Source organism: Lepus europaeus, chromosome 20 (assembly GCF_033115175.1).
Source record: "Lepus europaeus isolate LE1 chromosome 20, mLepTim1.pri, whole genome shotgun sequence".
NCBI classification, from domain to species: domain Eukaryota; kingdom Metazoa; phylum Chordata; class Mammalia; order Lagomorpha; family Leporidae; genus Lepus; species Lepus europaeus.
Genome location: NC_084846.1, coordinates 55,180,187 through 55,201,918, shown reverse-complemented (window position 1 = coordinate 55,201,918; position 21,732 = coordinate 55,180,187). Strand labels below are relative to the sequence as shown.

At 46.5% G+C, this 21,732-nt stretch overlaps 1 protein-coding gene and 1 non-coding gene across 2 annotated transcripts; both read right to left on the bottom strand.

The window, feature by feature from the left end:
• Positions 1-441: 441 nt before the first annotated feature.
• LOC133749778 (lanosterol 14-alpha demethylase) lies at positions 442-21,393 on the bottom strand. The gene is made up of 10 exons (XM_062179116.1): positions 21,081-21,393; positions 19,558-19,656; positions 14,464-14,640; positions 11,642-11,768; positions 10,424-10,598; positions 8,000-8,119; positions 7,456-7,651; positions 6,911-7,006; positions 6,207-6,375; positions 442-1,754 (listed from the first exon to the last, which is right to left on the bottom strand). Exons 1-10 carry the CDS (start codon positions 21,252-21,254, stop codon positions 1,558-1,560), a joined length of 1,530 nt encoding a protein of 509 aa, XP_062035100.1. The 5' UTR covers positions 21,255-21,393; the 3' UTR covers positions 442-1,557.
• Positions 12,994-13,124, bottom strand: LOC133750164 (small nucleolar RNA SNORA68). The gene has a single exon (XR_009864666.1). It is a non-coding gene; the product is annotated as a small nucleolar RNA SNORA68 (small nucleolar RNA).
• Positions 21,394-21,732: the final 339 nt, after the last annotated feature.

Sequence of the window (21,732 nt, the reverse complement as noted above, 5' to 3'; positions counted from 1 at the left end):
CAGATGCACTAGTGCAGTGCTCTGCCCCTTCAGCCTCCGAAGTCCCACTCCGTGCTGCTCAACAAGCCATCTGTGATGAGAAACTAAGTACAACACTACACAGGAAACCAGCTACATAGAATGATTGCCAAATCTTGTGTAGAAACTTGGTACAATACGAAGATTACAGCATTAAATAAGACTTAGCCATAATTTCACATCATGGTGATAAAAGTAAAAGATACTTCGAGATCAGCAGCATCTATAATTTCATTTGCTGCTATCTGTAATTTCTATTTCCAGAGCCAAGGACACTGCTAGCGCTAGTGTGGTTTGTTGCCTGAATTCATAAAAATGAGGGAATAAGTTGCCAATAGAAAACAGTGCAAATAAGGATATAATTTTTCTTCTTCAAGTTTTTAAAGAGTCCCTGAAGTCTACTCACTGAAACACACTTCACAATTCATGAAAACAAACTATATTTTCTTCAAAGAGAATTTTAATGTGAAAAATTGTCTAACAGCAGAGATTTCACCTTCAGAATTAAGAACTTAACATGAATCTTCCGCTTCTTAAAACTGTAATGTACATAAGGGAAAATATATTGGTTTCATCTGGTAAGACGTTATATAGTCAAATTACAGGCAGAATGTCAGGGCCCCAAGTTAGAATTCCTGAACACAAGCTTCCCATAATGTGAGCAGGACCCTAGCTTTTTAAATTAAACAGGCAGAGTTCCCTGGTTTCAGTTACTACATTTGATTAAAACAGCCAAGTTTTCAAAGGAATAGTAACAGAAACATCCATAATAGGATTCTGCTGAGGAAACATAACCTTGAGCCACAGAAAAGAAAAATTATCCCCTAAGTACCTGAATTTAAATTTTCACATTTGGCTGTGACCTTTGGAACCAGATACACACTTAGATGAAGAAACATGTAATACTTAGATGAATATAATATGATCAGCCTTCACTATTAATAACTATTATATTTAGGAAATAGGACCATCAAATTATGGACTCCATCACTCGATGTCCAATACCAATGCTTCCAGTTAAAACTGGAACAGTCTATCTACTTCCTATAGTACATACAGCTCCACCACTGGGAGGAGTCATCACACCAAAACACTGTTCTTTTACCCAAAGCTTTAAATGTCTGTACCTCTCCCTGCCGTCCTCACACAGGCACACAACTTACCCAAGTAAGTGAATAACCTGTGGCTTCCCAGTATCTCACTGGGCTTTTTAGACCTTGTAGAACTCCTCCAAGCTTTGAGTCCTCTGAACTTGCCAAGAGCTATGCACGCTCTTAAAATCACACCTGGAAACTGACCGAGAAGCTGCCAATGACCCAGATCCCCCTTAACAATTTTACTAACTGGCTTCCTTAAAGTATATTTACTATGTATCAAAACTGTTAGAAAAAAGTTTCGAATGCCATTAGATTTGATAAAACCAAAGTTAATAAAATACTAAAATCATAAGTTAAACTGTCTTTTAGAACTACACACTGTGCGAGGTGTTTGGTAAACGTCAATCTCTTCCAGCATCTGCAGCCTGCAGCACGAGCCACATTAGCTCCTTGCACCTTCTCCTGATGGTCTTCGTCTGTAGCGGATAATTGGGTTCTCAGGGGTGTGAATCATAGTGGTGTAATTCACAGTAGGAAAATATCCATCAATGAGATCAAATTCATACAGTCGAAGCATAGTGGACCAAATTGTCTTAATCTGTACATAGGCAAAATTCTCCCCGATACAACGATGACGCCCTGGGGCGGGGGAAAAAACAGGAGTGAAACCATTTAACTAAATTTTAAAATAGCAGATGTACACATTAAGATGACACATTTTCACATAAAGTAAGAAAATAGTTAATTAAAACATCCTATTATATTTTCAGTGCTTTAGCAAAAACAGCACCTGGCTAATGTTCTGAAATTTAACACTTTCTGAGTTAAATATATGAAGGTTTGAATCATACAATCATCAATATTACTGTATATTCTCTGGCTTGAGAATATACAGTAATATCCAGGAGAACCCAAAATTACAAGTGAACAGGAATCAAAATTTAAAACGTCATGCACATGTAGAAACTGACAAGCTGAGTCTAAATACAAAGGACCTGGGAGATCCAAAGCAATCTTGAAAAAAAAAAAGTTGAAAGACAAACCAACTTCAAATCTGACTTGAAGACTAAAGGCACAGAAACTAATACAGGTGGCACTGAATAAGGATTTGACAGGGCAGGGACCGCAGAAGTGCTAAGGCAAGCGAAACAGTGAGAAGAGTCTTTTCAAGACACCACACTGGAATACAATACTACAGGGGGAGGAGCCCTTTACCTTCCACTGTACACTGCACTCAATTCAAGATGGATCACAGACAATTAATGCTAAAGTCATCAAGAGAAAAGGAGATGATCTTCATGATTGGGGCTAGGCAAAGATTTTTAGACAAGACCAGAAAGGCCGGCACTGAAGTCTCCACCTGCAGCGCCGCATCCCATATGGGCACTGGTTTGTATCCCAGCTGCTTGACTTCCCATCCAGCTCCCTGTTAATCCATGTGGGAAAGCAGTAGAAAATGGCCCAAATGCTTGGGCCACTGCACACTCATGGGAGACCTGGTTGAAGCTTCTGGCTCCTGCCTGACCTAACCCAGCCACTGAGGCCATTTAAGCAGTGAACCAGTGGATGGTGTGTGTGTGTGTGTGTGTACCCCAAATGGAACATAGGCAAACTTCTCTCCCAATGCTGGGTTATCCTGTAAGTAGCGATCAGGTTTAAAGTCCAGACGTTCTGTCCATGAGTCCTTCAGTCTTTGATTAACAGTAGGAGACACACACCATATATATTATATATATATAATATATATTAACATATATGCCTTTCAAATAATTTTTTTTTTTTGGACAGGCAGAGTGGACAGTAAGAGAGAGAAAGGTCTTCCTTTTGCCGTTGGTTCACCCTCCAATGGCCGCCGCGCTGCAGCCAGCGCACTGCGCTGATCCGAAGGCAGGAGCCAGGTGCTTCTTCTGGTCTCTCATGGGGTGTAGGGCCCAAGGACTTGGACCATCCTCCACTGTACTCCCGGGCCATAGCAGAGAGCTGGCCTGGAAGAGGGGCAACCGGGATAGAATCTGGCGCCCCAACCGGGACTAGAACCCGGTGTGCTGGCGCCGCAAGGCAGAGGATTAGCCTATTGAGCTGCGGCGCCGGCCAGTAAATAATCTTTTTCAAAAAAAAAAAAGACCAAGAAGCAGAAACACCTTAGAAAATTAATAAATTAGAGCCGGCACCGTGGCTTAACAGGCTAATCCTCCGCCTTGCGGCGTTGGCACACCGGGTTCTAGTCCTGGTCGGGGTGCTGGATTCTATCCCGGTTGCCCCTCTTCTAGGCCAGCTCTCTGCTATGGCCCCAGAAGGCAGTGGAGGATGGCCCAAGTGCTTGGGCCCTGCACCCCATGGGAGACCAGGAGAAGCACCTGGCTCCTGGCTTCGGATCAGTGAGATGCGGAAGCCGCAGCGGCCATTGGAGAGTGAACCAACGGCAAAAAGGAAGACCTTTCTCTCTGTCTCTCTCTCTCTCTCTCACTGTCCACTCTGTCAAAAAATAAAAATTAAAAAAAAAATTAATAAATTAGATTTGTCTAAGGTTATTCATTTATCAAACTAAATGAATACTGACTTAATAGGAGCATTTCATTTTTAAATTTTACAAGAGAAAAAACTAACTCAACACAGTGCTCACTGGTCGGTCTATGAGTGCAGTTAACCACTGAAAGCCACATTTAGCAGGGCCATTTACAAACTGGTCCACATTCAAATACATGTAACAACTAAGGCAAGGCTTGTCTTACAGGATGAACAAAGGACTATTTTTAACAGCAAAAACTAGGAATATCTCTTAATCAGAACTGACAAATTCTGATCATTCACAAAATACTATGAAAATGAATGAACTACATGCACCAACAAACAATATGATTACGTCAACAAACTGTTAAAGAAACTGGAGATACTTAACATGACTGTATGATCTCCCCGCCCCCACTGAAGTTCTCCTAGAACCTCAGTGTTATTTGGAAACAGGATCTTGTATACATAATTAAGATGAGGTCACACAGTTAGGGTGGGCCCTCAATCCAGTGACTTATGGGATCCTTACAAGGCCATGTAAGATAGAGACACTGACAAGGAAGAAAGCCTGATGAAAACAGGCAGTGATTAAAGTGATGCAACTGCAAGCCAGGGACTGAAGAGGCAAGGAAGGATTCTCCCCTAGAGCCTTCTAGGCAAGGGTGGCTCTAACTCCTTGAGGTTATGGTAATCAGTTACAGAGGCCCTAGGAAACTAGATGAAAAAGGACTGAGGAGACATTGGATCTACATTCAAATATGTCATAGATACACAGTATCTGTGCGGAGGCCAGGATTAGAAACATCTATAAATCAGATATTAAAAGGAAACAGATTTCCACTTTAAAGGCAACTGCACATCCCATTATCTGACAAGTTCAAGTGGAAGTGAGTTACCAATTTAGGAGTGCACATTTAGTACAGTGATTAAGACACCTTGGGATGCCTACATCTCTTTTTTATTTATTTATTTATTTTTTTATTTTTGACAGGCAGAGTGGACAGTGAGAGAGAGACAGAGAGAAAGGTCTTCCTTTTGCCATTGGTTCACCCTCCAATGGCCGCCGCGGTAGCACGCTGCAGCCGGCGCACCGCGCTGTTCCGATGGCAGGAGCCAGGTGCTTCTCCTGGTCTCCCATGGGGTGCAGAGCCCAAACACTTGGGCCATCCTCCACTGCACTGCCTGGCCACAGCAGAGAGCTGGCCTGGAAGAGGGGCAACCGGGACAGGATCGGTGCCCTGACCGGGACTAGAACCCGGTGTGCCAGCGCCGCAAGGCGGAGGATTAGCCTGTTGAGCCACGGCGCTGGCCGGGATGCCTACATCTCACACTGGAGTGCCTGGGTTGGAGTCCCAGCTCTATTTCCAAGTCCAGCTTCCTGCTAATGTGCACCCTGGGAGGCAGCAGGTGACAGATTAGGTAGCTAAGTCTCTGTTACCCACAAGACAGGCTCAACTTGAATTGCCAGGTTCTGGCTTTGGCAGGCCCAGCCCCAGCTAATGGGAGCACTTGGAGTGCACGGGGGGCCTCTGTCTCTCTGCCTTTCAAATACACTTAAAAGATTCTTCTCTAGGGACAGATTCTGAACCACAAAGTAATGCCCCTTTCAACCATTAGCAATCTAATTATATGTTATATTGCATACCACATTATTAAATTTATTAAAGTGAAGATCTGAAGTTACCAAAGAACTTTATACTTTCCTTGATAGGTGGAAAAAGTATGAATGACCAATGACAAAAGTCACGTGACGTATGACATCTTCAGAAGAGAAGAAGTTTCAAAATACAGTTTCATCTGTTGAGTACCAACAGGTAGAAAAATCATAGGAGGAGCAAGAGCCTATTAGAATCTTAATGGAAATGAACATATTTGCAAACCTACCTACAACCTGCCCACATTAGATCACAGAATATTCAGAGCGCAAAGGTGTTGACCAACCATCCGATCATAAATGGCTGCCTTTGTTTTGCTCTTCTATTTGACGGACAATAACCACACGATTTTCTGGGGCACAGTGTGGTGTTTGGGTACCTTTACACACCGCACATCAATCGATTCAGGATGCTTAGGTTAGCCAACATCAGGTACTTCTTTCTGATGAGTACTTACACAACCCAGCACTGTTAACTATAATCACCCGGAGTAAGGGAACACCAACACGGAGTCCCCTTCTCTGCATGGGACTTTGTATCCATTGCCTTTGCTTTGCTTTTTGGAAATGCTGGTACTCTGGTGTTAGGTTTAGCCTGAAATAATTCCTGGAATGGTATGCTAACCCCAATGGTTCACTAAGACAGAGCTCACAAAGAGCTTTAAATGCTACTACAAGGGGAAATAAGGGTAGAGGTTAGCAGGAAATAACAGAGCATTGTATAGGATCCAAGGAACAATTCCCACTAGTACCAAAAAAAAAAAAAAAAATCAGTTTTTGCAACTGAAAAAATTCTACAAATCGGCAAGAATGTCCCTATGAGGAAAGGGGAAGATGTCGGTAAAATGTTCACATGGATCTTCCAACCAGATCCAACAAACTATTATGAGGACAACTATTTCCAATCTACAATGCAGTCATCTTACCAGCTCCAAATGGAACATAGGCAAACTTCTCTCCCGATGCTGGGTTATCCTGTAAGTAGCGATCAGGTTTAAAGTCCAGACGTTCTGTCCATGAGTCCTTCAGTCTTTGATTCACCGTAGGAGACACACACACTTGATGTCCTGGCGGAATGGTGTACCCTGCCACAGTCTACAGAGGAAAGCACCACGCCACGAGAATTTTAAAATACGCCAGGTAACCAGGTCATTATGTAAGAAAGCACTAATCTAATATACATGACATATATTTTAAAACTGGCTGGATCATAAGTTAGCGAACATTGTTTTCACTCCAGATGACTCCCAAGTGAGTCAGCTCTGGGACACAGATGCACGAGGCAAACTCGGGCCGCAGAGGTAAGGGTGCGGTTCAGGGAGCCTTTCCCTATCCCACGTACACACTGCATAAGGTCAGAAAGCTTAACAAGGAAACATGTTCTCTAGAGCCAAGAGAAAAACACACTTGTGTTGTAAAAACCTCAGTTGTTAAATGAAAATGCAGGGCATAATTAGAATTTGAGATTAGCATTCAAATTATCTGCAATTAGGTAAGAATGTTCTGAAGTTGAAAATTATGTAGAAAACATTCTACGTTTTTAATTTTAAAAATGCCCTTTGATGCTACAATATACAGTAATTTATTATGTCCAAATAAAAACCGGGAGGAGGAGGAGCCAGGCGCTCACCTGGGGGGTCCTGGCCATCCTCATCATGGTCATGATCGGAGGCCGCAGTCTCAGCGTTTCCCTTATACAGCGGTCGAGTAAATTCAGGTCCTTGAGCTACAAACAGAAAACCATGTCTCGGTTTTTATAAAGATGTAACAGACTCCAACAGCATAAAATATTGTCCTGTGTGGTCAGTCCAGGGCCCTGCATCCCAGGGCAGAGTGCAGCGTGGCTGGGATCCCATCACTACCACCACGCCCAGGGCCTTCTGCTCAGGCGGATCCCGAGTCACCCGGAGGCTCCCACACTTCCTAGGACACAGCACGCAGGCACTCCCTCCGTCTGTGGAAGCCAGGCTTTGAGCAGAGGAACACCCTGATGGTCTCCAGACAGACCCTAGACAGCTCTGGCAAGGAGCAACTCTGCTAGTTTTAGGTAAGGTTATGGGGGATTTTCCGAAAACAGAGAAGCTCATCAACTGAAACTAAAGTACAGAGAAAACCCCAAGCTGTCCCTTTGAAAAACCGGCTCAGAGACAGCAGCAGCGAAAGAAGCCCACACACCTGGTCGTAATTGAGGGGCGGCAGGTGGTCTCCGCAGACTGCTTTCTGCTCCGAGTAGCATCTTTCTTGAAGCTGCTTGTCCCTGGCCAGAAAGAAGCCGAGCCAGGCGCTGGTGGTGGAGGAGGTGTGCTGGCCGGCCAGCAGCAGCCCGATGAGCATCCCCGCGATCTCGTCGTCTGTCAGAGGGCGCCCGTCCCTGCGGAACAAACCCCACGCACTGCTCAGTCCGCGGCCTCGGGACCTCGAGCTGCACACACAGAGTCTCTTGTATTTGCCTCTCACCCGCCAGAGATCCCCCACACAGGCCAGGGACACACCAAGAAAAAGTAGGATTTTATTACAAAAAGGTCATTATAGTTTATGGCAAATGTTCCCAACGCCCAGTCCCTGGGATTCCACAACTTAGGTCTCAACAACTTAGAAAGTCCAAAGGTCACAGCTATCAAACTGTTTTTGCTGGTATCATCATTTTTTAACTGAAAATACTATGATTTAACATGTCCTTTCCTGCTTTAGCTTAATATGTGATTTGAGCAGCTCTTACTTGTATGTAGAATCTAGCAAAGTTTGGAGAATGTCTTCAAGTTTTTCTTTGGACTGTCTGCGTTTCTGGATTGCCTTATAGAAAATATTCTTGATCTCTCGGTGAGCTCTGTCTCTGCGCCTGGAATTCAACAATAAAAATTATTTTTTAACATAAAACAACACTTTCAAGAGTAAAATCCATTTTGAAAACTAGGACCTTGGGGCTGGCATTGTGGGTTAAGCCACCACCTGCAGTGCCAGCATCCCATATGGATGGCTGGTTTGAGTGTTAGCTGCTCCACTTTCAATCTAGCTCCCTGCTAATAGCCCGAGAAAGCAGTGGAAGATGGTCCAAGTTCATGGGCCCCTGCACCCACACAGGACACCTGGATGAAGCTCCTGGCTCCTGGCTTCGGATTGGACCAGCCCTGGCCTTTGCAGCCATTTAGGGAGTGAAATAGCAGAGGGAAGGCCTCTCTGTCTCTCCCTCTCTATATAACTCTGCCTTGCAATAAATAAAATAAATCTTTAAAAAGAAAGAAAACCAGGACCTAGCTAAAACAACCTTATTTAACTAATATTAAAGGTGAAGTCAGGAGCAGCTTGCACTGTGAGGCATCTCTGTGGACTGAGGGTGCAGAACTGCACGTAACACACACCCGAGATTCCCTCACACCCCTCTGCCCTGCTCCGGCCTAGGGAAGTGCGCAGCACCTGGAGAAGCATCTTCCAGTCCAAGAGAAAGCGGCGCTCTCTCAAACCAACATCAGATCTCAAGTGGAACCAGACCCTGAAGCCGGAGGGCCACCGCGGTTCTTCCACAGATGCAATTCTACTTTTCATTTTCTAAGACAACACAGTTTTTCAGGGGGCCCAAATACTAGTAGATTCAGGAAACAAGCTTCAATTCCCAACCCTTTACCTATACGTCCTGGACAAGTACTGGGAGCCTCCATCTGCAGGCAGCTGCGCAAGATCACACAGCAGTAGGCAACGGCGCTGGCACCTCCCACCAGGCAGCCTTGGAAACCACACCTCCTAATAAAGCCTCCTGCTCTACTCCACTTGCGGGACTCATGCTGCCAGACAGACTGTGGGAAGGCAGCAGTAAATGGCCCAAGGACTTGAGCCCCTGCCACCCATGTGGAAGACCCAGATGAAGCCCCAGGCTTCAGCCTGGGCCAAGCTGTTGCAGCCATCTGGGGAGTGAACCAGCAGATGGAAGATCTGTCTCTGTCTCTCCCTCCCTCTGTAACTCTGCATTACAAACACAATAAATAAATATTTTTAAAAAAATTTTTAAGTTGTTAAAAATGTTTAAATAAATGAAAGGCAGGGCCAGCGCTGTGGCATAGGGAGTAAAGCCACCGCCTGCAATGCCAGCATCCCATATGCGTGCTGGTTCAAGCCCTGGCTGCTGCACTTCCGATCCAGATCTCTACTGTGGCCTAGGAAAGCATAGAAGATGGCCCAAGTCCTTGTGCCCCTGCACCCACATGGGAGACCCAGAAGAAGCTCCTGGCTCCTGGCTTCTGGCTTCAGATTGACTCAGCTCCAGCCATAGCAGCCACTTGGGAAGTGAACCAGCGGATGGAAGATCTCTTCTCCCTCCATCCCTCTCTGCCTCTGCCTCTTTCTAACTCTGCCTTTCAAATAATAATTTTTAAAAAGGCACAAATATTCAAAAGAAAGCAATTTCACATATGAGAGGGGATTAAAATTTGCAGGTAAAGGATGGGACAAATTTCCCACGAACTTTCTGAAGCCACTTAGTATATATACTACAAAACTACCCAAGACTTTCAAAAAGGTGCTCACAAGAGTCCATATTACTTTGAACATATTCAGAGACCTCCCTGCTTACAGAGAATGTCAGGTAAGCAAGCTTTAAAATACTAGGATGATTGGCTTTTTTGTAAACTGAAACAACTTTAAATGAACTCACCATATAAACAAACGCTGCATTGAGCTTTTATAGAACATGGATCAACACTCTCCCCATTTGTTCTACCTCTTATTTTCATCCTTGTTAAAGGGCTGGTGCTGTGGTGTAGATTAAGCCTACGCCTGCGGCGCTGACATCCCTTATGGACACTGGTTCAAGTCCTGGCTGCTCCAAGTCCAATCCAACTCCCTGCTAATGGCCTGCGAAAGCAACGGAACATGACCCAAGTACTTGGGTCCCTGAACCCATGTGGGAGACCAGGATGAAGCTCTGGGCTCCTGGCTTCAGACCAGTCCAGCTCCAGCCATTGTGGCCATCTGGGGAGTGAACTAGTGGATGGAAGACCTCTCCCTGTCTCACCCTCTCTCTGTAACTCTGTCTCTCAAATAAATAAATCTTAAAAAAAAAAAAAAAACAAACAAAAAAAAACCCACTTTGTTAAAGCCAAGCACACTAAGAGTACTGTATGGTTAAAACAACCAAGTGTAAGATCCATACCTGAAACTGGGCAGAGGCAGCCAGCCTGGCAAGAGCCAGGCAGCATGGCTGAAGCCGCCATCCAGATCTGCATACAGCTGTGCCACCTTCTCATTGAGCTGACTTCTGATCTCCTTTCCATGTAAACAGTGGCTCGCGGTTAAAATAATGAGCTCAGAAAGTGCTTCAAACACATCTGGAGGAAGAAACAAAGCTTTCTCATTATGATTTCCAGTCCTTTGAAATACCATTTTCTGAAGATAGAAAGGTACTATGATGGAAAATTGAGAACAAAAAACCTCTAAAAAAAATTCCATTCATATCATCAGAAAAAGTTGACAGGCATGTGATCAAACAACAGGCACTAGCCCATCGCCCAAACAGACGCCACAAAGTCATCTCTAACCCACAATCGTTAGCTTGTCTCCACCTTTAAAAACAAACAGGGTACTCTGATGGCCAGGGTACAGTCCAACAAAAGCAGCAAAAAGGTTGCTTAATGTATATGAGGGCAACACGCACAGATTCTGGTCCTAAGAGTGAAGACCAGATCAGTTCCCAGGTTAAAGGAGGAAAATCTGGACTTAAAAATTGAAGTGTTGGCCAAATATAAAGCAAACTAATCACCACCTGGTACATGCCAACGCTGGGCACAGAGGCAACAGGCAAGCACACTTTGATGACACTCTGAAGAACTAAACACAGATTTCCAATTGATTTGCTCTTTAATTCCACATTCACCAAGTAAATTTTGAGATGCCATCTGGCTGTCCAACCGGATTTGCCCTTAAAGCGAAGATCAGCAAATATTCTGGTCTTCTTGGTGCTATTATACTCATTTACTAAGTTGTCATTCCAACTTGCACATCAGCTTCTTGAATAGTTAGAAAGTAATTACATCACCTTCAGGTGTATTAAAAATAAAAGCAAATTTCTGGACCTTTTAGAGAAGCTAAAGACCAAACCCAGAAAGTGAGTGACCTACGACCCGCGGTCCCACTGCCTGTGCACAGGGGCTTCCTGTCAGAGGCCCAGCCACCGCCTCAGCAGGCCACACTTGCTGCAGTCCCAGCACCAAGATAAAAACCCTACTCAAAGTTCAAAGCCATGGTAACCACAGCAGGCCTATCATTAAACTTAAGCCAGTTCTACACACACTATAGTTTGCTTCATTTATACACAAACGCATATTCACAGAAAAAAGGCAATATCAGGACAAATGTAAAACATGGTGCTTACTTTTTTCTCCACTTTCTCCCCAACTTTTAAAGTATTCCTTTGTTTCTTTTTCAATGATAGAAACGTACTGCCTGAAATGGGCTATGTTAAGGCCACTTTTTAACATTTTCTTCTGTTCCAAGAAAACCTTCAAAGAAGATTAACAGTAAATCATATTAAAACACATTTTTGTTTTATCCTGACCCATGTAGGTTATCATAACCATGTTAACACTCCAAGAAAACATTGGGAAAACTGAAAAATAGTAAAAGAATTTTTTAACAAATAACACCAGAATGCAGAACTTGGAGCACAGAGCCTGTCTTTGAAGTAGCAGTGTGGAAAGAAGGCGCCTGCTGGGGCCGGCGCTGTGACGTAGCAGGTAAGGCCTCTGCCTGCAGTGCCGGCATCCCATATGGGCGCTGGTTCGAGTCCTGGCAGCTCCACTTCTAATCCAGCTCTCTGCTATGGCCTGGAAAAGGAGCAGGAAAGCAGTAGAAGATGGCCCAAGTCCTTGGGCCCCTGCACCCACGTGGGAGACCCGGAGGAAGCTCCTGGCTCCTAGCTTCAGATCAGTGCAGTTCTGGCCATTGCAGCCATTTGGGGAGTGAACCAGCGGATGGAAGACCTCTCTCTCTCTGCCTCTGCCTCTCCATAACTGTGCCTTTCAAATAAATAAATCCTTAAAAAAAAAAAAAAAACTTAAAAAAAGAAGGTGCCTGCTACCCGGAGCCCCGGCAATCAGTGTGACCAGTTGGGAAGGTCACCCCTGCCTCCCCCACCGTTACCTTTTCCCACTGCGGATTTCCTTGCCCTATTCCAACTGGACCCAGAAGCCAACAGGGGACAAAGGCCCACTGCACTTCTATTTTTTTTTTTTTTAAGAGTTTATTTATTTGAGAGGTAGAGTTACAGACTGAGAGGGAGAGACAGAGAGAAAGATCTTCCTTCCACTGGTTCACTCCCCAGATGGCCGCAACAGCCGGAGCTGCGCCGATCCAAAGCCAGGAGCCAGGTGCTTCCTCCTGGTCTCCCACGTGGAAGCAGGGGCCCAAGGACCTGGGCCATCTTCTACTGCTTTCCCAGGACATAGCAGAGAGCTGGATGGGAAGTGGAGCAGCCGGGACTAGAACCAACACCCATGTGGGATGCTGGAGCTGCAGGCGGAAGATTAACCTACTGCGCCATGGCGCCAGCCTGGCCCACTGCACTTCTAAAATAAGTTTACACCAAGACAGCTAATGGTTTTGAACCTTTGAGGCATTTATATTTAAGTTTTACTTTTTTTTTTTCCTGCGGGGGCGGAGGGCGGGGCGGGTGAGGACGGGGACGGTGGGGACCCCAGGGACCCACCCCCTGCCCACCCCCGCCACGCGTGTGCGGCCTCTGCATTCACTCCCAGGGGCACCCGCAGCCCCCCGGAGGCGACGAGGCCCCGCTGCTCTGTGCACCCCGCTTGGAGCTGCAGCCACGGCGCGCGGCGGCTCTGGGGTTTGGGTGCGTGTATATTTAAGTTTAATAAGCTATGTTTAAAAAAAATTTGAGCAGAGATTTTTCTATGACTCTTGCTTTTGTACTTGAGGAAACCCATTGGTTCCCAGAAACAACAATTATTTACTGTTAACTCTTAACTACTGTATTAGGGCATGGGTCGTGTGGGTCGTATTCCCAGCCAGAGCCCACACCAAGGAGCTCGGCTAAATACCTGACTTGAATTCTCCATCAACTTAAAACATTTTAGCATTTGACTCTGGCAAAGCTGAGGGGGAAACAACACAAACGAACCACACCCCTGACGTCTCCCCATTAAATCAGTACTAATGAAGTCACCATCTCTAAATCAGAAAGCTTTTAAAAGATTTATTTGAAAGTCGGAGTTACAGAGACAGAGGAGAGGCAGAGAGAGAGGTCTTCTCTCCGGTGGTTCACTCCCCAACTGGCTGCAATGGCTGGAGCTATGCCGATCCAAAGCCAGGAGCCAGGAGCTTCTTCTGGTCTCCCACGTGGGTGCAGGGGCCCAAGGACTTGGGCCATCTTCTACTGCTTTCCCAAGCCATAGCAGAGAGCTGGATTGGAAGTGGAGCAGCCGAATCTCAAACCAGTGCCCATATGGGATGCTGGTGCTTCAGGCCAGGATGTTAACCCACTACGCCACAGTGCCAGCCCCAATCAGACAGCTCTTAAGCTAGAACTTCAGGTAGGGGCAGGCAGGTAGAAAGCCCTTCTGATGAAATAATGGGATTTTCCTGTTACCCTCTCAAATCAAATCCCAACTTGCTAAGTTATCACTGATTCCATGTCTTTGCTTAGCCCACAGCAGCAACTAGAAACAGAACACCCATTCCTTACAGTTAAAGTCTCATAATTCTTCAGAGTTTTCAGCCAGGTAATAAACCATTTCTACACTTTAAATGCATACTGTGACACTACTAGCTGTACCTATTACAGATCTGTCTTCAAGGTAACAGAGTCAGGGCCAGCGCTATGGCATAGTGGGTAAAGCTGCCACCTGCGATACTGGCATCCCATGTGGGCACCGGTTCCTGTCTCACATGCTCCACTTCCAATCCAGCTCCCAGCTAATGCACCTGGGAAAGCAGCAGAGGATGCTCCGAGTGCTTGGGACTCTGCACCCATGTGGGAGACCCAGAAGAGGCTCCAAGCTCCTGGCTTCGGCCTGGCCCAGCCCCAGGCCATTACAGCCATCTAGGGAGTGAACCAGCAGATGGAAGCATTCGCACACGTGCTCTCGCACTCTTTCGCTCTCTCTCCCTCTCTCTTCCTCTGTCTTTAATAGCTCTCCCTTTCAAAAAAAAAAAAAAAAAAGTCACAAGGTCACCTACCGCGTTAGGCACATCATAGGCGACTCCCTTCCCAAACACCGGTGTGGTTAGACGGCTGTAGATATCTTCTGCATTCAGGTCTTCATTTTTGCTGTTAAAAAGCAGTGCAGCAGCATCGCTCCCCAGGAGGTAAGTAAACGTCTTGCCCACCATGGTAAAACTAAACACAGGTCCATACTAAAAGAGAAAAATAACCACAGTGATGTCAGCAAAGGGTACATGGCACTAGGACCGACTTCTGAGATCACAAAACACTGTTGACAAACTCAAACATTCATAAATGCTGAAGCAATTCCTTTCACCTTGCCATACTTCTCCTCTTGTCTCTATCTAGATTTATACAACTTTCCTTTTTTTTAAGATTTATTTTATTTGAAAGACAGAGTGAAAGAAGGAGAGTGAAGAGGGGGAAGAAGGAAGAGAGAGAACCTTCCATTTGCGGGTTCACCCCCGAAATGGCCAGGCACAACAGTTGTGGCTGGGCCAGGCGCAAGCCAGAAGCCAGAGCTCCAACCAGGTCTCCCATATGGGTGGTGGGGTCCCAGGTACTTAAGCCATCTCCTGCTGCTTTCCCAGGTGCATTAGCAGGGAGCTGGATGGGAAGCAGAACTAGGGACACAAACCAGCACTCGGAAATGGGACGTTAGTGTCGCAAACTGTGGTTAACCCACTGCACCACAATGCTGGCCCCAGATATTTTTATTCTGCTCTTTTCCCTTTATCTTGAAAATGTTTTTCTGCCATTTAAACATTCAATAACTAAGGTTTTCTATCATGTGCATCACAATGTTAACTAACTGCTCTCTCACTATTGGACATATGAATAGCATGTCAGAATTTTTTTTTTACTTATTATAGATAATTCTGCAATGAACATCTCTGATAACAGTGTTTTCCCTCCTTGGTTAAAAATAAGGTAGCCAAAGGATACAATGTTTCCTAAAGTACTTGCTATGTGAAGATACTAAGAGTTTATATATCTATCAGTTTTACGACTATCTCACCAACATTGAAGACTGTTGTTGTTAATTGGATTAGGTGTTAAATGGTTTAGCCTGCAGCTTTTCTATTATTATTACAGAGTAGGTTCTGGGATACAATCATGAATAAAAATACTGTCTTGGACTCATAGTTCTTAGTCTATTGGAAAAGATACAAATTAATCCAATAATCATATGACAAATATAAAATTGCAAATGTGACAATTATCACACAAAGGAAAGCAACTCTGTGATGAGTCTAAAAAATCGAGATCTACAGAGGAAAAGACAGCTGAGCGGACCCTCGGGATGGTCACCAAGTGTACACTAAGGTCCTTAAGGTGGGAGGAAGAGGGGAAGGAAGAGCTGAGGGCCAGGCCTGCCCCACACAGAGCCTCCTATGCCACCTTGCAAACAATGGGAACTCATGAAGACGTCTGAGCTATGGGCACAAGGCACATCAACACTGATATTTTAGAAGGTTTCTCTGTTGTATGCAAAAGGTGAAGGAATGGGGGCTGAAGGGATGGATGTCGAGGAAGCAGCGGGAGCCTACAAAGTCACAGCGAGACGGTGGCACTAGAAGCAGATTCAGCTCTTTTGGAGATGGAATCCGCAGACTTGACAGGGGACTGGTGGGAAAGGGAGGTGAGCAGGAAGGAATCCCATGCTTCCGGTACAGTGCAACTGCAAAAAGGGAGAGCAGGGCGGGCAGGACGACCGTGGCTGGACACTAGAAATGTGGAATTTCACATGTGCTCGAGACAACTAAGAGCAAGAACTGTGGGGGACTGGATAATCGAAGGAGGTTAGACCAGAGACCTGGGTAGAGACGTTAACTTGGGTGTTCTTGAGGCTGCGAGCACAGATGAGATTACTGAAAATACAAAGGCCTAGGACCAAAACCAAGAGAATCCAACACCTCTGAGCATGCTGACTGCTGTCTTCCTTTACTGATACACCTTTTATTGACTTATCCTAAGCATCTGCCTTCCGCTGAATCAGAAAAGCAGCAAAGAGGTAGGAGAAAAACACAACAGAAGCCACATCTGAGGGGCGCATGGTCATCAGCAAAGAACACAACTGAGAACATAGCCAAGTTCAAAGGATTAGTGGCATGGAGCTCACTGGTACAGGCACTAGAAAACACACTAGAGTGGGTTACAGAGTAAACAGGAATTGCAGAAACAGAATACACACAACTTGTGGCAGTGGGAAGAGCATGAGAGGAAACGAGGTGCTTAGGAGCAGCTTTGGCCTTAAATGGGCAGCACAAGAATTTTTTAGAGAAAAGAGAAAGATCCAGTTAAGATAAATCAGCTGTACAGGGGCCAGTACTGTGGTATAGCAGGTAAAGCTGCCACCTGCATTGCCGGCATCCCGTATGGGCATGGGTTCAAGTTCCAGTTGCTCTACTTCTGATCCAGCTCCCTGCTACGGCCTGGGAAAGCAACAGAGGATGGCCCAAGTCCTTGGGCCCCTGCACTCATGAGGGAGACCCAGAAGCAGCTCCTGGCTTCGGATCAGCACAGCTCCAGCCATTGCAGCCATCTGGGGAGTGAACCAGAGGATAGAAAACCTCTCTCTCTCTCTGCCTCTCCTTCTCTGTGTAACTTTTTTAAATAAATAAATAAATAAATCTTTTTAAAAAATCAACTGTACACTGAGAGAAGAAATAATGGGTTCCTTAGACAAAAGAGAGGGATGGAGAATTCAGCAAAATACAGAGTAATAAAATCAAGGCGGTGGGACATAGTGGGCCAGAGCACAAGCTTCTGGAGCTGGCCAGCTGGTGTAAAATCCCAGCTGTGGCACAGTAAGCTAAGCCTCTGCCTGTGGTGCCAGCATCCCACATGGGTGCCTGTTCAATGCCTGGCTGCCTCCTCTGCTGATCCAGCTCTCTGCTAATGCACTGGGAAGGCAGTGGGAGATGGCCCCAGTGCTTGGGTCCCTGCCCCACATCAGAGACCCAGTAGAAGCTCCTGGCTCCTGCCTTCAGCTCAGCCAGGATCTGGCTGTTGCGGCCATTTGGGGAGTGAACTAGCAGATGGAAGATCTTTCTCTCTGGCTGTAACTCTGCCTCTCATTTAAGTAAATAAAATGTTAAAAAAAAAAAAAAAAATTCCCAGCTCCTCCACCTATTAGCTGGTCCTACAGTAAGAGAATTTAAGATACCTGCACCTGTTTCCCTCATCTAGAAACTGGTAGGTATCTACTTCACAGAGCTGCTTTCAAGGTTAAAAAAAATTATATCAGGGCCAGTGCCATGGCTCAATAAGCTAATCCTCCACCTGCGGCGCTGGCACCCCAGGTTCTAGTCCCAGTTGCTCCTCTTCAAGTCCAGCTCTCTGCTGTGGCCCGGGAAGGCAGTGGAGGATGGCCCATGTGCTTGGGCCCTGCACCTGCATGGGAGTCCAGAAGGAAGCACCTGGCTCCTGGCTTCAGATCGGCACAGCGCGCCGGCCATAGTGACATTTGGGGGATAAACCAATGGAAGGAAGATTTTTCTCTAACTCTGCCTGTCAAAAAAAAAAAAAAAAATTATATCTACAGGGCAAAGGAGAGTGCTTGGCCACAATGAGTAAGACTTGTTTTCTATTATCATCATCATTAACACTAAAAGCATTGGCTCAGAAATCAGACCACATGTAAACCCTGATTTGGTCACTGGCTAGTAGTGAGTCCAAGCACAAATTATACAACCTCTCTATTGCTCAGTTTTGTCATCCACAAGGAGGATATACTTGAAGGGATTTTTCTGCTTTAGGGAGCTAATCTATATAAAGCATTAAGTACCAACAAAATGTATTTTATAACTATTACTGTGGTAGGAAGAAAAGAGAATTTGTAGATACAAGTTTTTGTGTTTGAAATTGAGAACATGAGTTTCCTCTGGGTGGTTTTCAATCACTCTTTACAAAAGAGCCATCTGCTTCAAAGGAAAGGTGCAATATTCAGAAGTTTAGAAAAATAAGTTTGCATTAGTCATTGTAGTGAAAGGGAAAGTCAGTCAATCACAGTAACAGCAGAATTATTGAGCAATGTTCAAACTTCACTCAAGGTATGTAATCATGAAATTAGGAAGGCACTAATTGGATACAGGAAGGAGAAAATGACCAACTGGCTCCCTCCAAGGTTAGAGGTTTGCCAGGTAAGCACAACCAACAATTCAAGAGCAAAGCAACTCAGACTATGGACCCAGAGTGGAATAGGCAGGCAGTGGGGAAAGAAGGCTGACAATGGGACAACGGACTGAGAGATCTGATCCGATGAAAGAGTCAGTAGTCAAAGGAGTTGCACAAGCAAGCCTATGAAGATGTTGTCTAAGAACAGGTGCCTAAATCAATATTGTGGGGGCAGGTGTTTAATCTGGCAGTCAAGACACTTGTTAGAATGCCTGCGTCCCACATCAGAGTGCCTCGGTTTCATATCTACCTCCAGCTCCTGACTCCAGCTTCCTGCTAATGCAGAGCCCGGGAGGCAGCAATGAGGGCTCAAGTTATTGGGTTCCTGCCATGTGGGAGATGTGGATTGAGTTCCCAGCTGGAGCTTGCAGGCTTTGGGGAGTGAACCAGTAGATGGGAGCTCTCTTTCTCTATGCCTCCCTCTCTCCCTCCCTAATAAACTTTAAAATTGTTTAAAAAAAATTAATATTTTAGAGGTGAAGCAGTCAAGAACGACAGATGCAAAGTAGGACTGTGGAGTAAATGGCTAAATTAACATCAGAGAGGAAGGCAAAGATACTCCAGCGGTCAGGGTCACCATGTGGGTCCTCCAAGTTGACAGTGAAGTCACAGATGTACCGAGCAGGTTGGAAAAGTCCAGATATTCGTGATTAAGGAAAATGAATGTCTTGTCTAACCAGTTAACTACAATCAGAGAATACAAAATTTAGAACAGTGGTTTTTACACCACAGTTACCAGCACTAAAGATTTCTGTAGCAGTGGATCACAGATCACCCCAGGACAAAGGAAAAGTAAACAGGGTAGGGTTCTCCAAGCCCTCTCACTAGCAATAAGCCCGAGGTCAAAATTTTAAAGAATGGTCTGCCATTTAGAAGAAAAGTTTCACAAGCACTTCTCTGGTTTCTTTTCCTCCATTTTGAATACTTACCTTTTCATATGCATTTTCTAGGAACTCAATTGGACTTTTCCCAAATGCTATGGCATGCCCAAGGAATGGAATTGGAGAGAAAATGTATGGGGGATTTTTCTGCAAAAGAAAAAAAATTTTTCAGTTCTCATTTCATTTCAAGAGAAACCCAGCTTCATTGCATGACCTAACAAATAGGATTTGCCATAATACTAAACAAAAAACAAAAAAAAAAACACCCTTACCAGAAAATGAGGCATTAAAAATAACTTTAAAAAAGCCTAGAAATACCTTGGGGAAGTGATTATAGTAAAAAAAGAAGAAGAAGAACAGAAACTCAAAACACTGTGCAAGATAAATGCCTAGACAAACACAAAGTCACTACAATTTTCAATGATAAACTCCGTCAAGAATTCAAGAATATGTCCAATATTGATTGTTGGTACCTCCCGGCAATTTCTGGAACTATTAGTGGCAGAAAAAAAGGAAATTCAAACCACAGTTGTTTCACCACCTATACCACCAGTCACAGTTTTCGTCCAAAAATCTTGCCTCTTGGTATAGGAAACAAAACAACACAAAAAGTAGGTTGAGGTCTGTAAGGAAAGGGAGCTGTTTAAGCCACATTTATCAGTAAGCTCCTCTCGCTGCAAATGAACCAGGTGCACTAATCTTAAGAGTAGATCGGTTCTTGCAGGAACCAGGTAGCAACAACCCAAGAGGCCGTGTAGATGCCGCAAAAGGAGCCCTGCAGGTCGCAGGTGGGCTCCCGGAAATCAGCGGGGCCACGATGGAAAAGCGCCCAGGTTTCCGGGCTTCAGGGAGGAGCATGCCTCTCACTGCTCCGAATTCTGCAGGGAGGCATCTTGGTCCTGCCCAGAGGCACACAGCGCTCCCTCAAAAAGGCCCTGAGTAGCAGCAACAGTAACTCTGCCTCGCGCCGGCTGTGGTTCAAACAGAAGCAGCTTGGTCGATGGTTTGTTCGTTCCATGGTCAGTGACACAGTGGCTGGCGAAAGCTGTTCAGTGCGGAGCCTGCTTCAAATACATCCGGGAGGTTCAAAGCTAACGAATTTCTAAAAACCCTCAATTTCAGAAACTGGTATTTTAACACCCCACCACCACCACCACCACCGTACTCCGGTCACGCCCACCCTAAGGAAGTTTTTGTAGCACTTAATCCTGACGGAAAGCGCCACGGGGGCCAGTGCCACAGCCCCCAGGGCACCGAACCGCGCTCGGCACCCCAGGATGACGCCCACCGGGACCCCCGAGATCGGCCCACACGGCCACCTGGGTGCTCGGGACCACCGGCCACCGCCCAGCAGGGCCACCAGAGCCGCGGCCAGCACAGCCACGAAACGAGACCACGAAGCAACAAGCACGAGTAGACACACACACACACGCACACACACACGACCGGGCGGCCGGCACGGCCCCCAGCACCGAGGCCAGCAAGGCCGCCGCCAGCGCCAGGGTCAGGGTCAGGGTCAGGCGCCCCGCCGAGCCGCCCCTCACCCACTGCCTCGGGGACGCCCGGTGTACCGTGCCGGCGGGCAGCTGGAGCAGGTGGCCGACGGCGAGGCGGATCAGGTAGACCAGGCTGAGCGTGAAGGCGCAGGCCACGAGCAGCGTGGACAGGAGGCTGCCGCCCGTCACCCGCTCCACGGCCTGGGTCAGCACCGACCCTCCTGCCTGCAGTAAGCCCAGCAACACCATGCCGGCCGCCGGAGGCTCACTCTGAAGGAGACGCTGGAGGCCGAGGTCGCCGCCGCCTCTCCGAGAAGACGGAGAGAGAAGCTGGAAGATGGGCGTCCGGAAGCGGGCCCGGCCCCCAGATCGGCTGCTAAATCCCCTGCCGCCCCCACCCCGGCCCGCTGCGCGCCACCTCGCGCGTCACAGGTAGGGGCGGGGCCTGCTGCTGGCCACGCCTCTAAAGAGACCTCGGCCACGCCTCTAACGGGGGTCGCCTCACGCCGACGTCTCCTTGCGCCCGAGAAAGGACCGGGAGCCGCCCGTGGCACACGTGGTATAGGGGCGGCAGAGGGCACAGCGTAACCCGCGACCACCCTTCGGACCTTCGCGGGGGCCCCCGAGCCGGTGTGCCTGCGGCGCGGGGCGCCAGGACACGACGCGGGAGCGGCCTGGCGGAGGGATCTCGGCACGAGGGGTGAGGCGGTCCGGGCCGGCGGCGGCG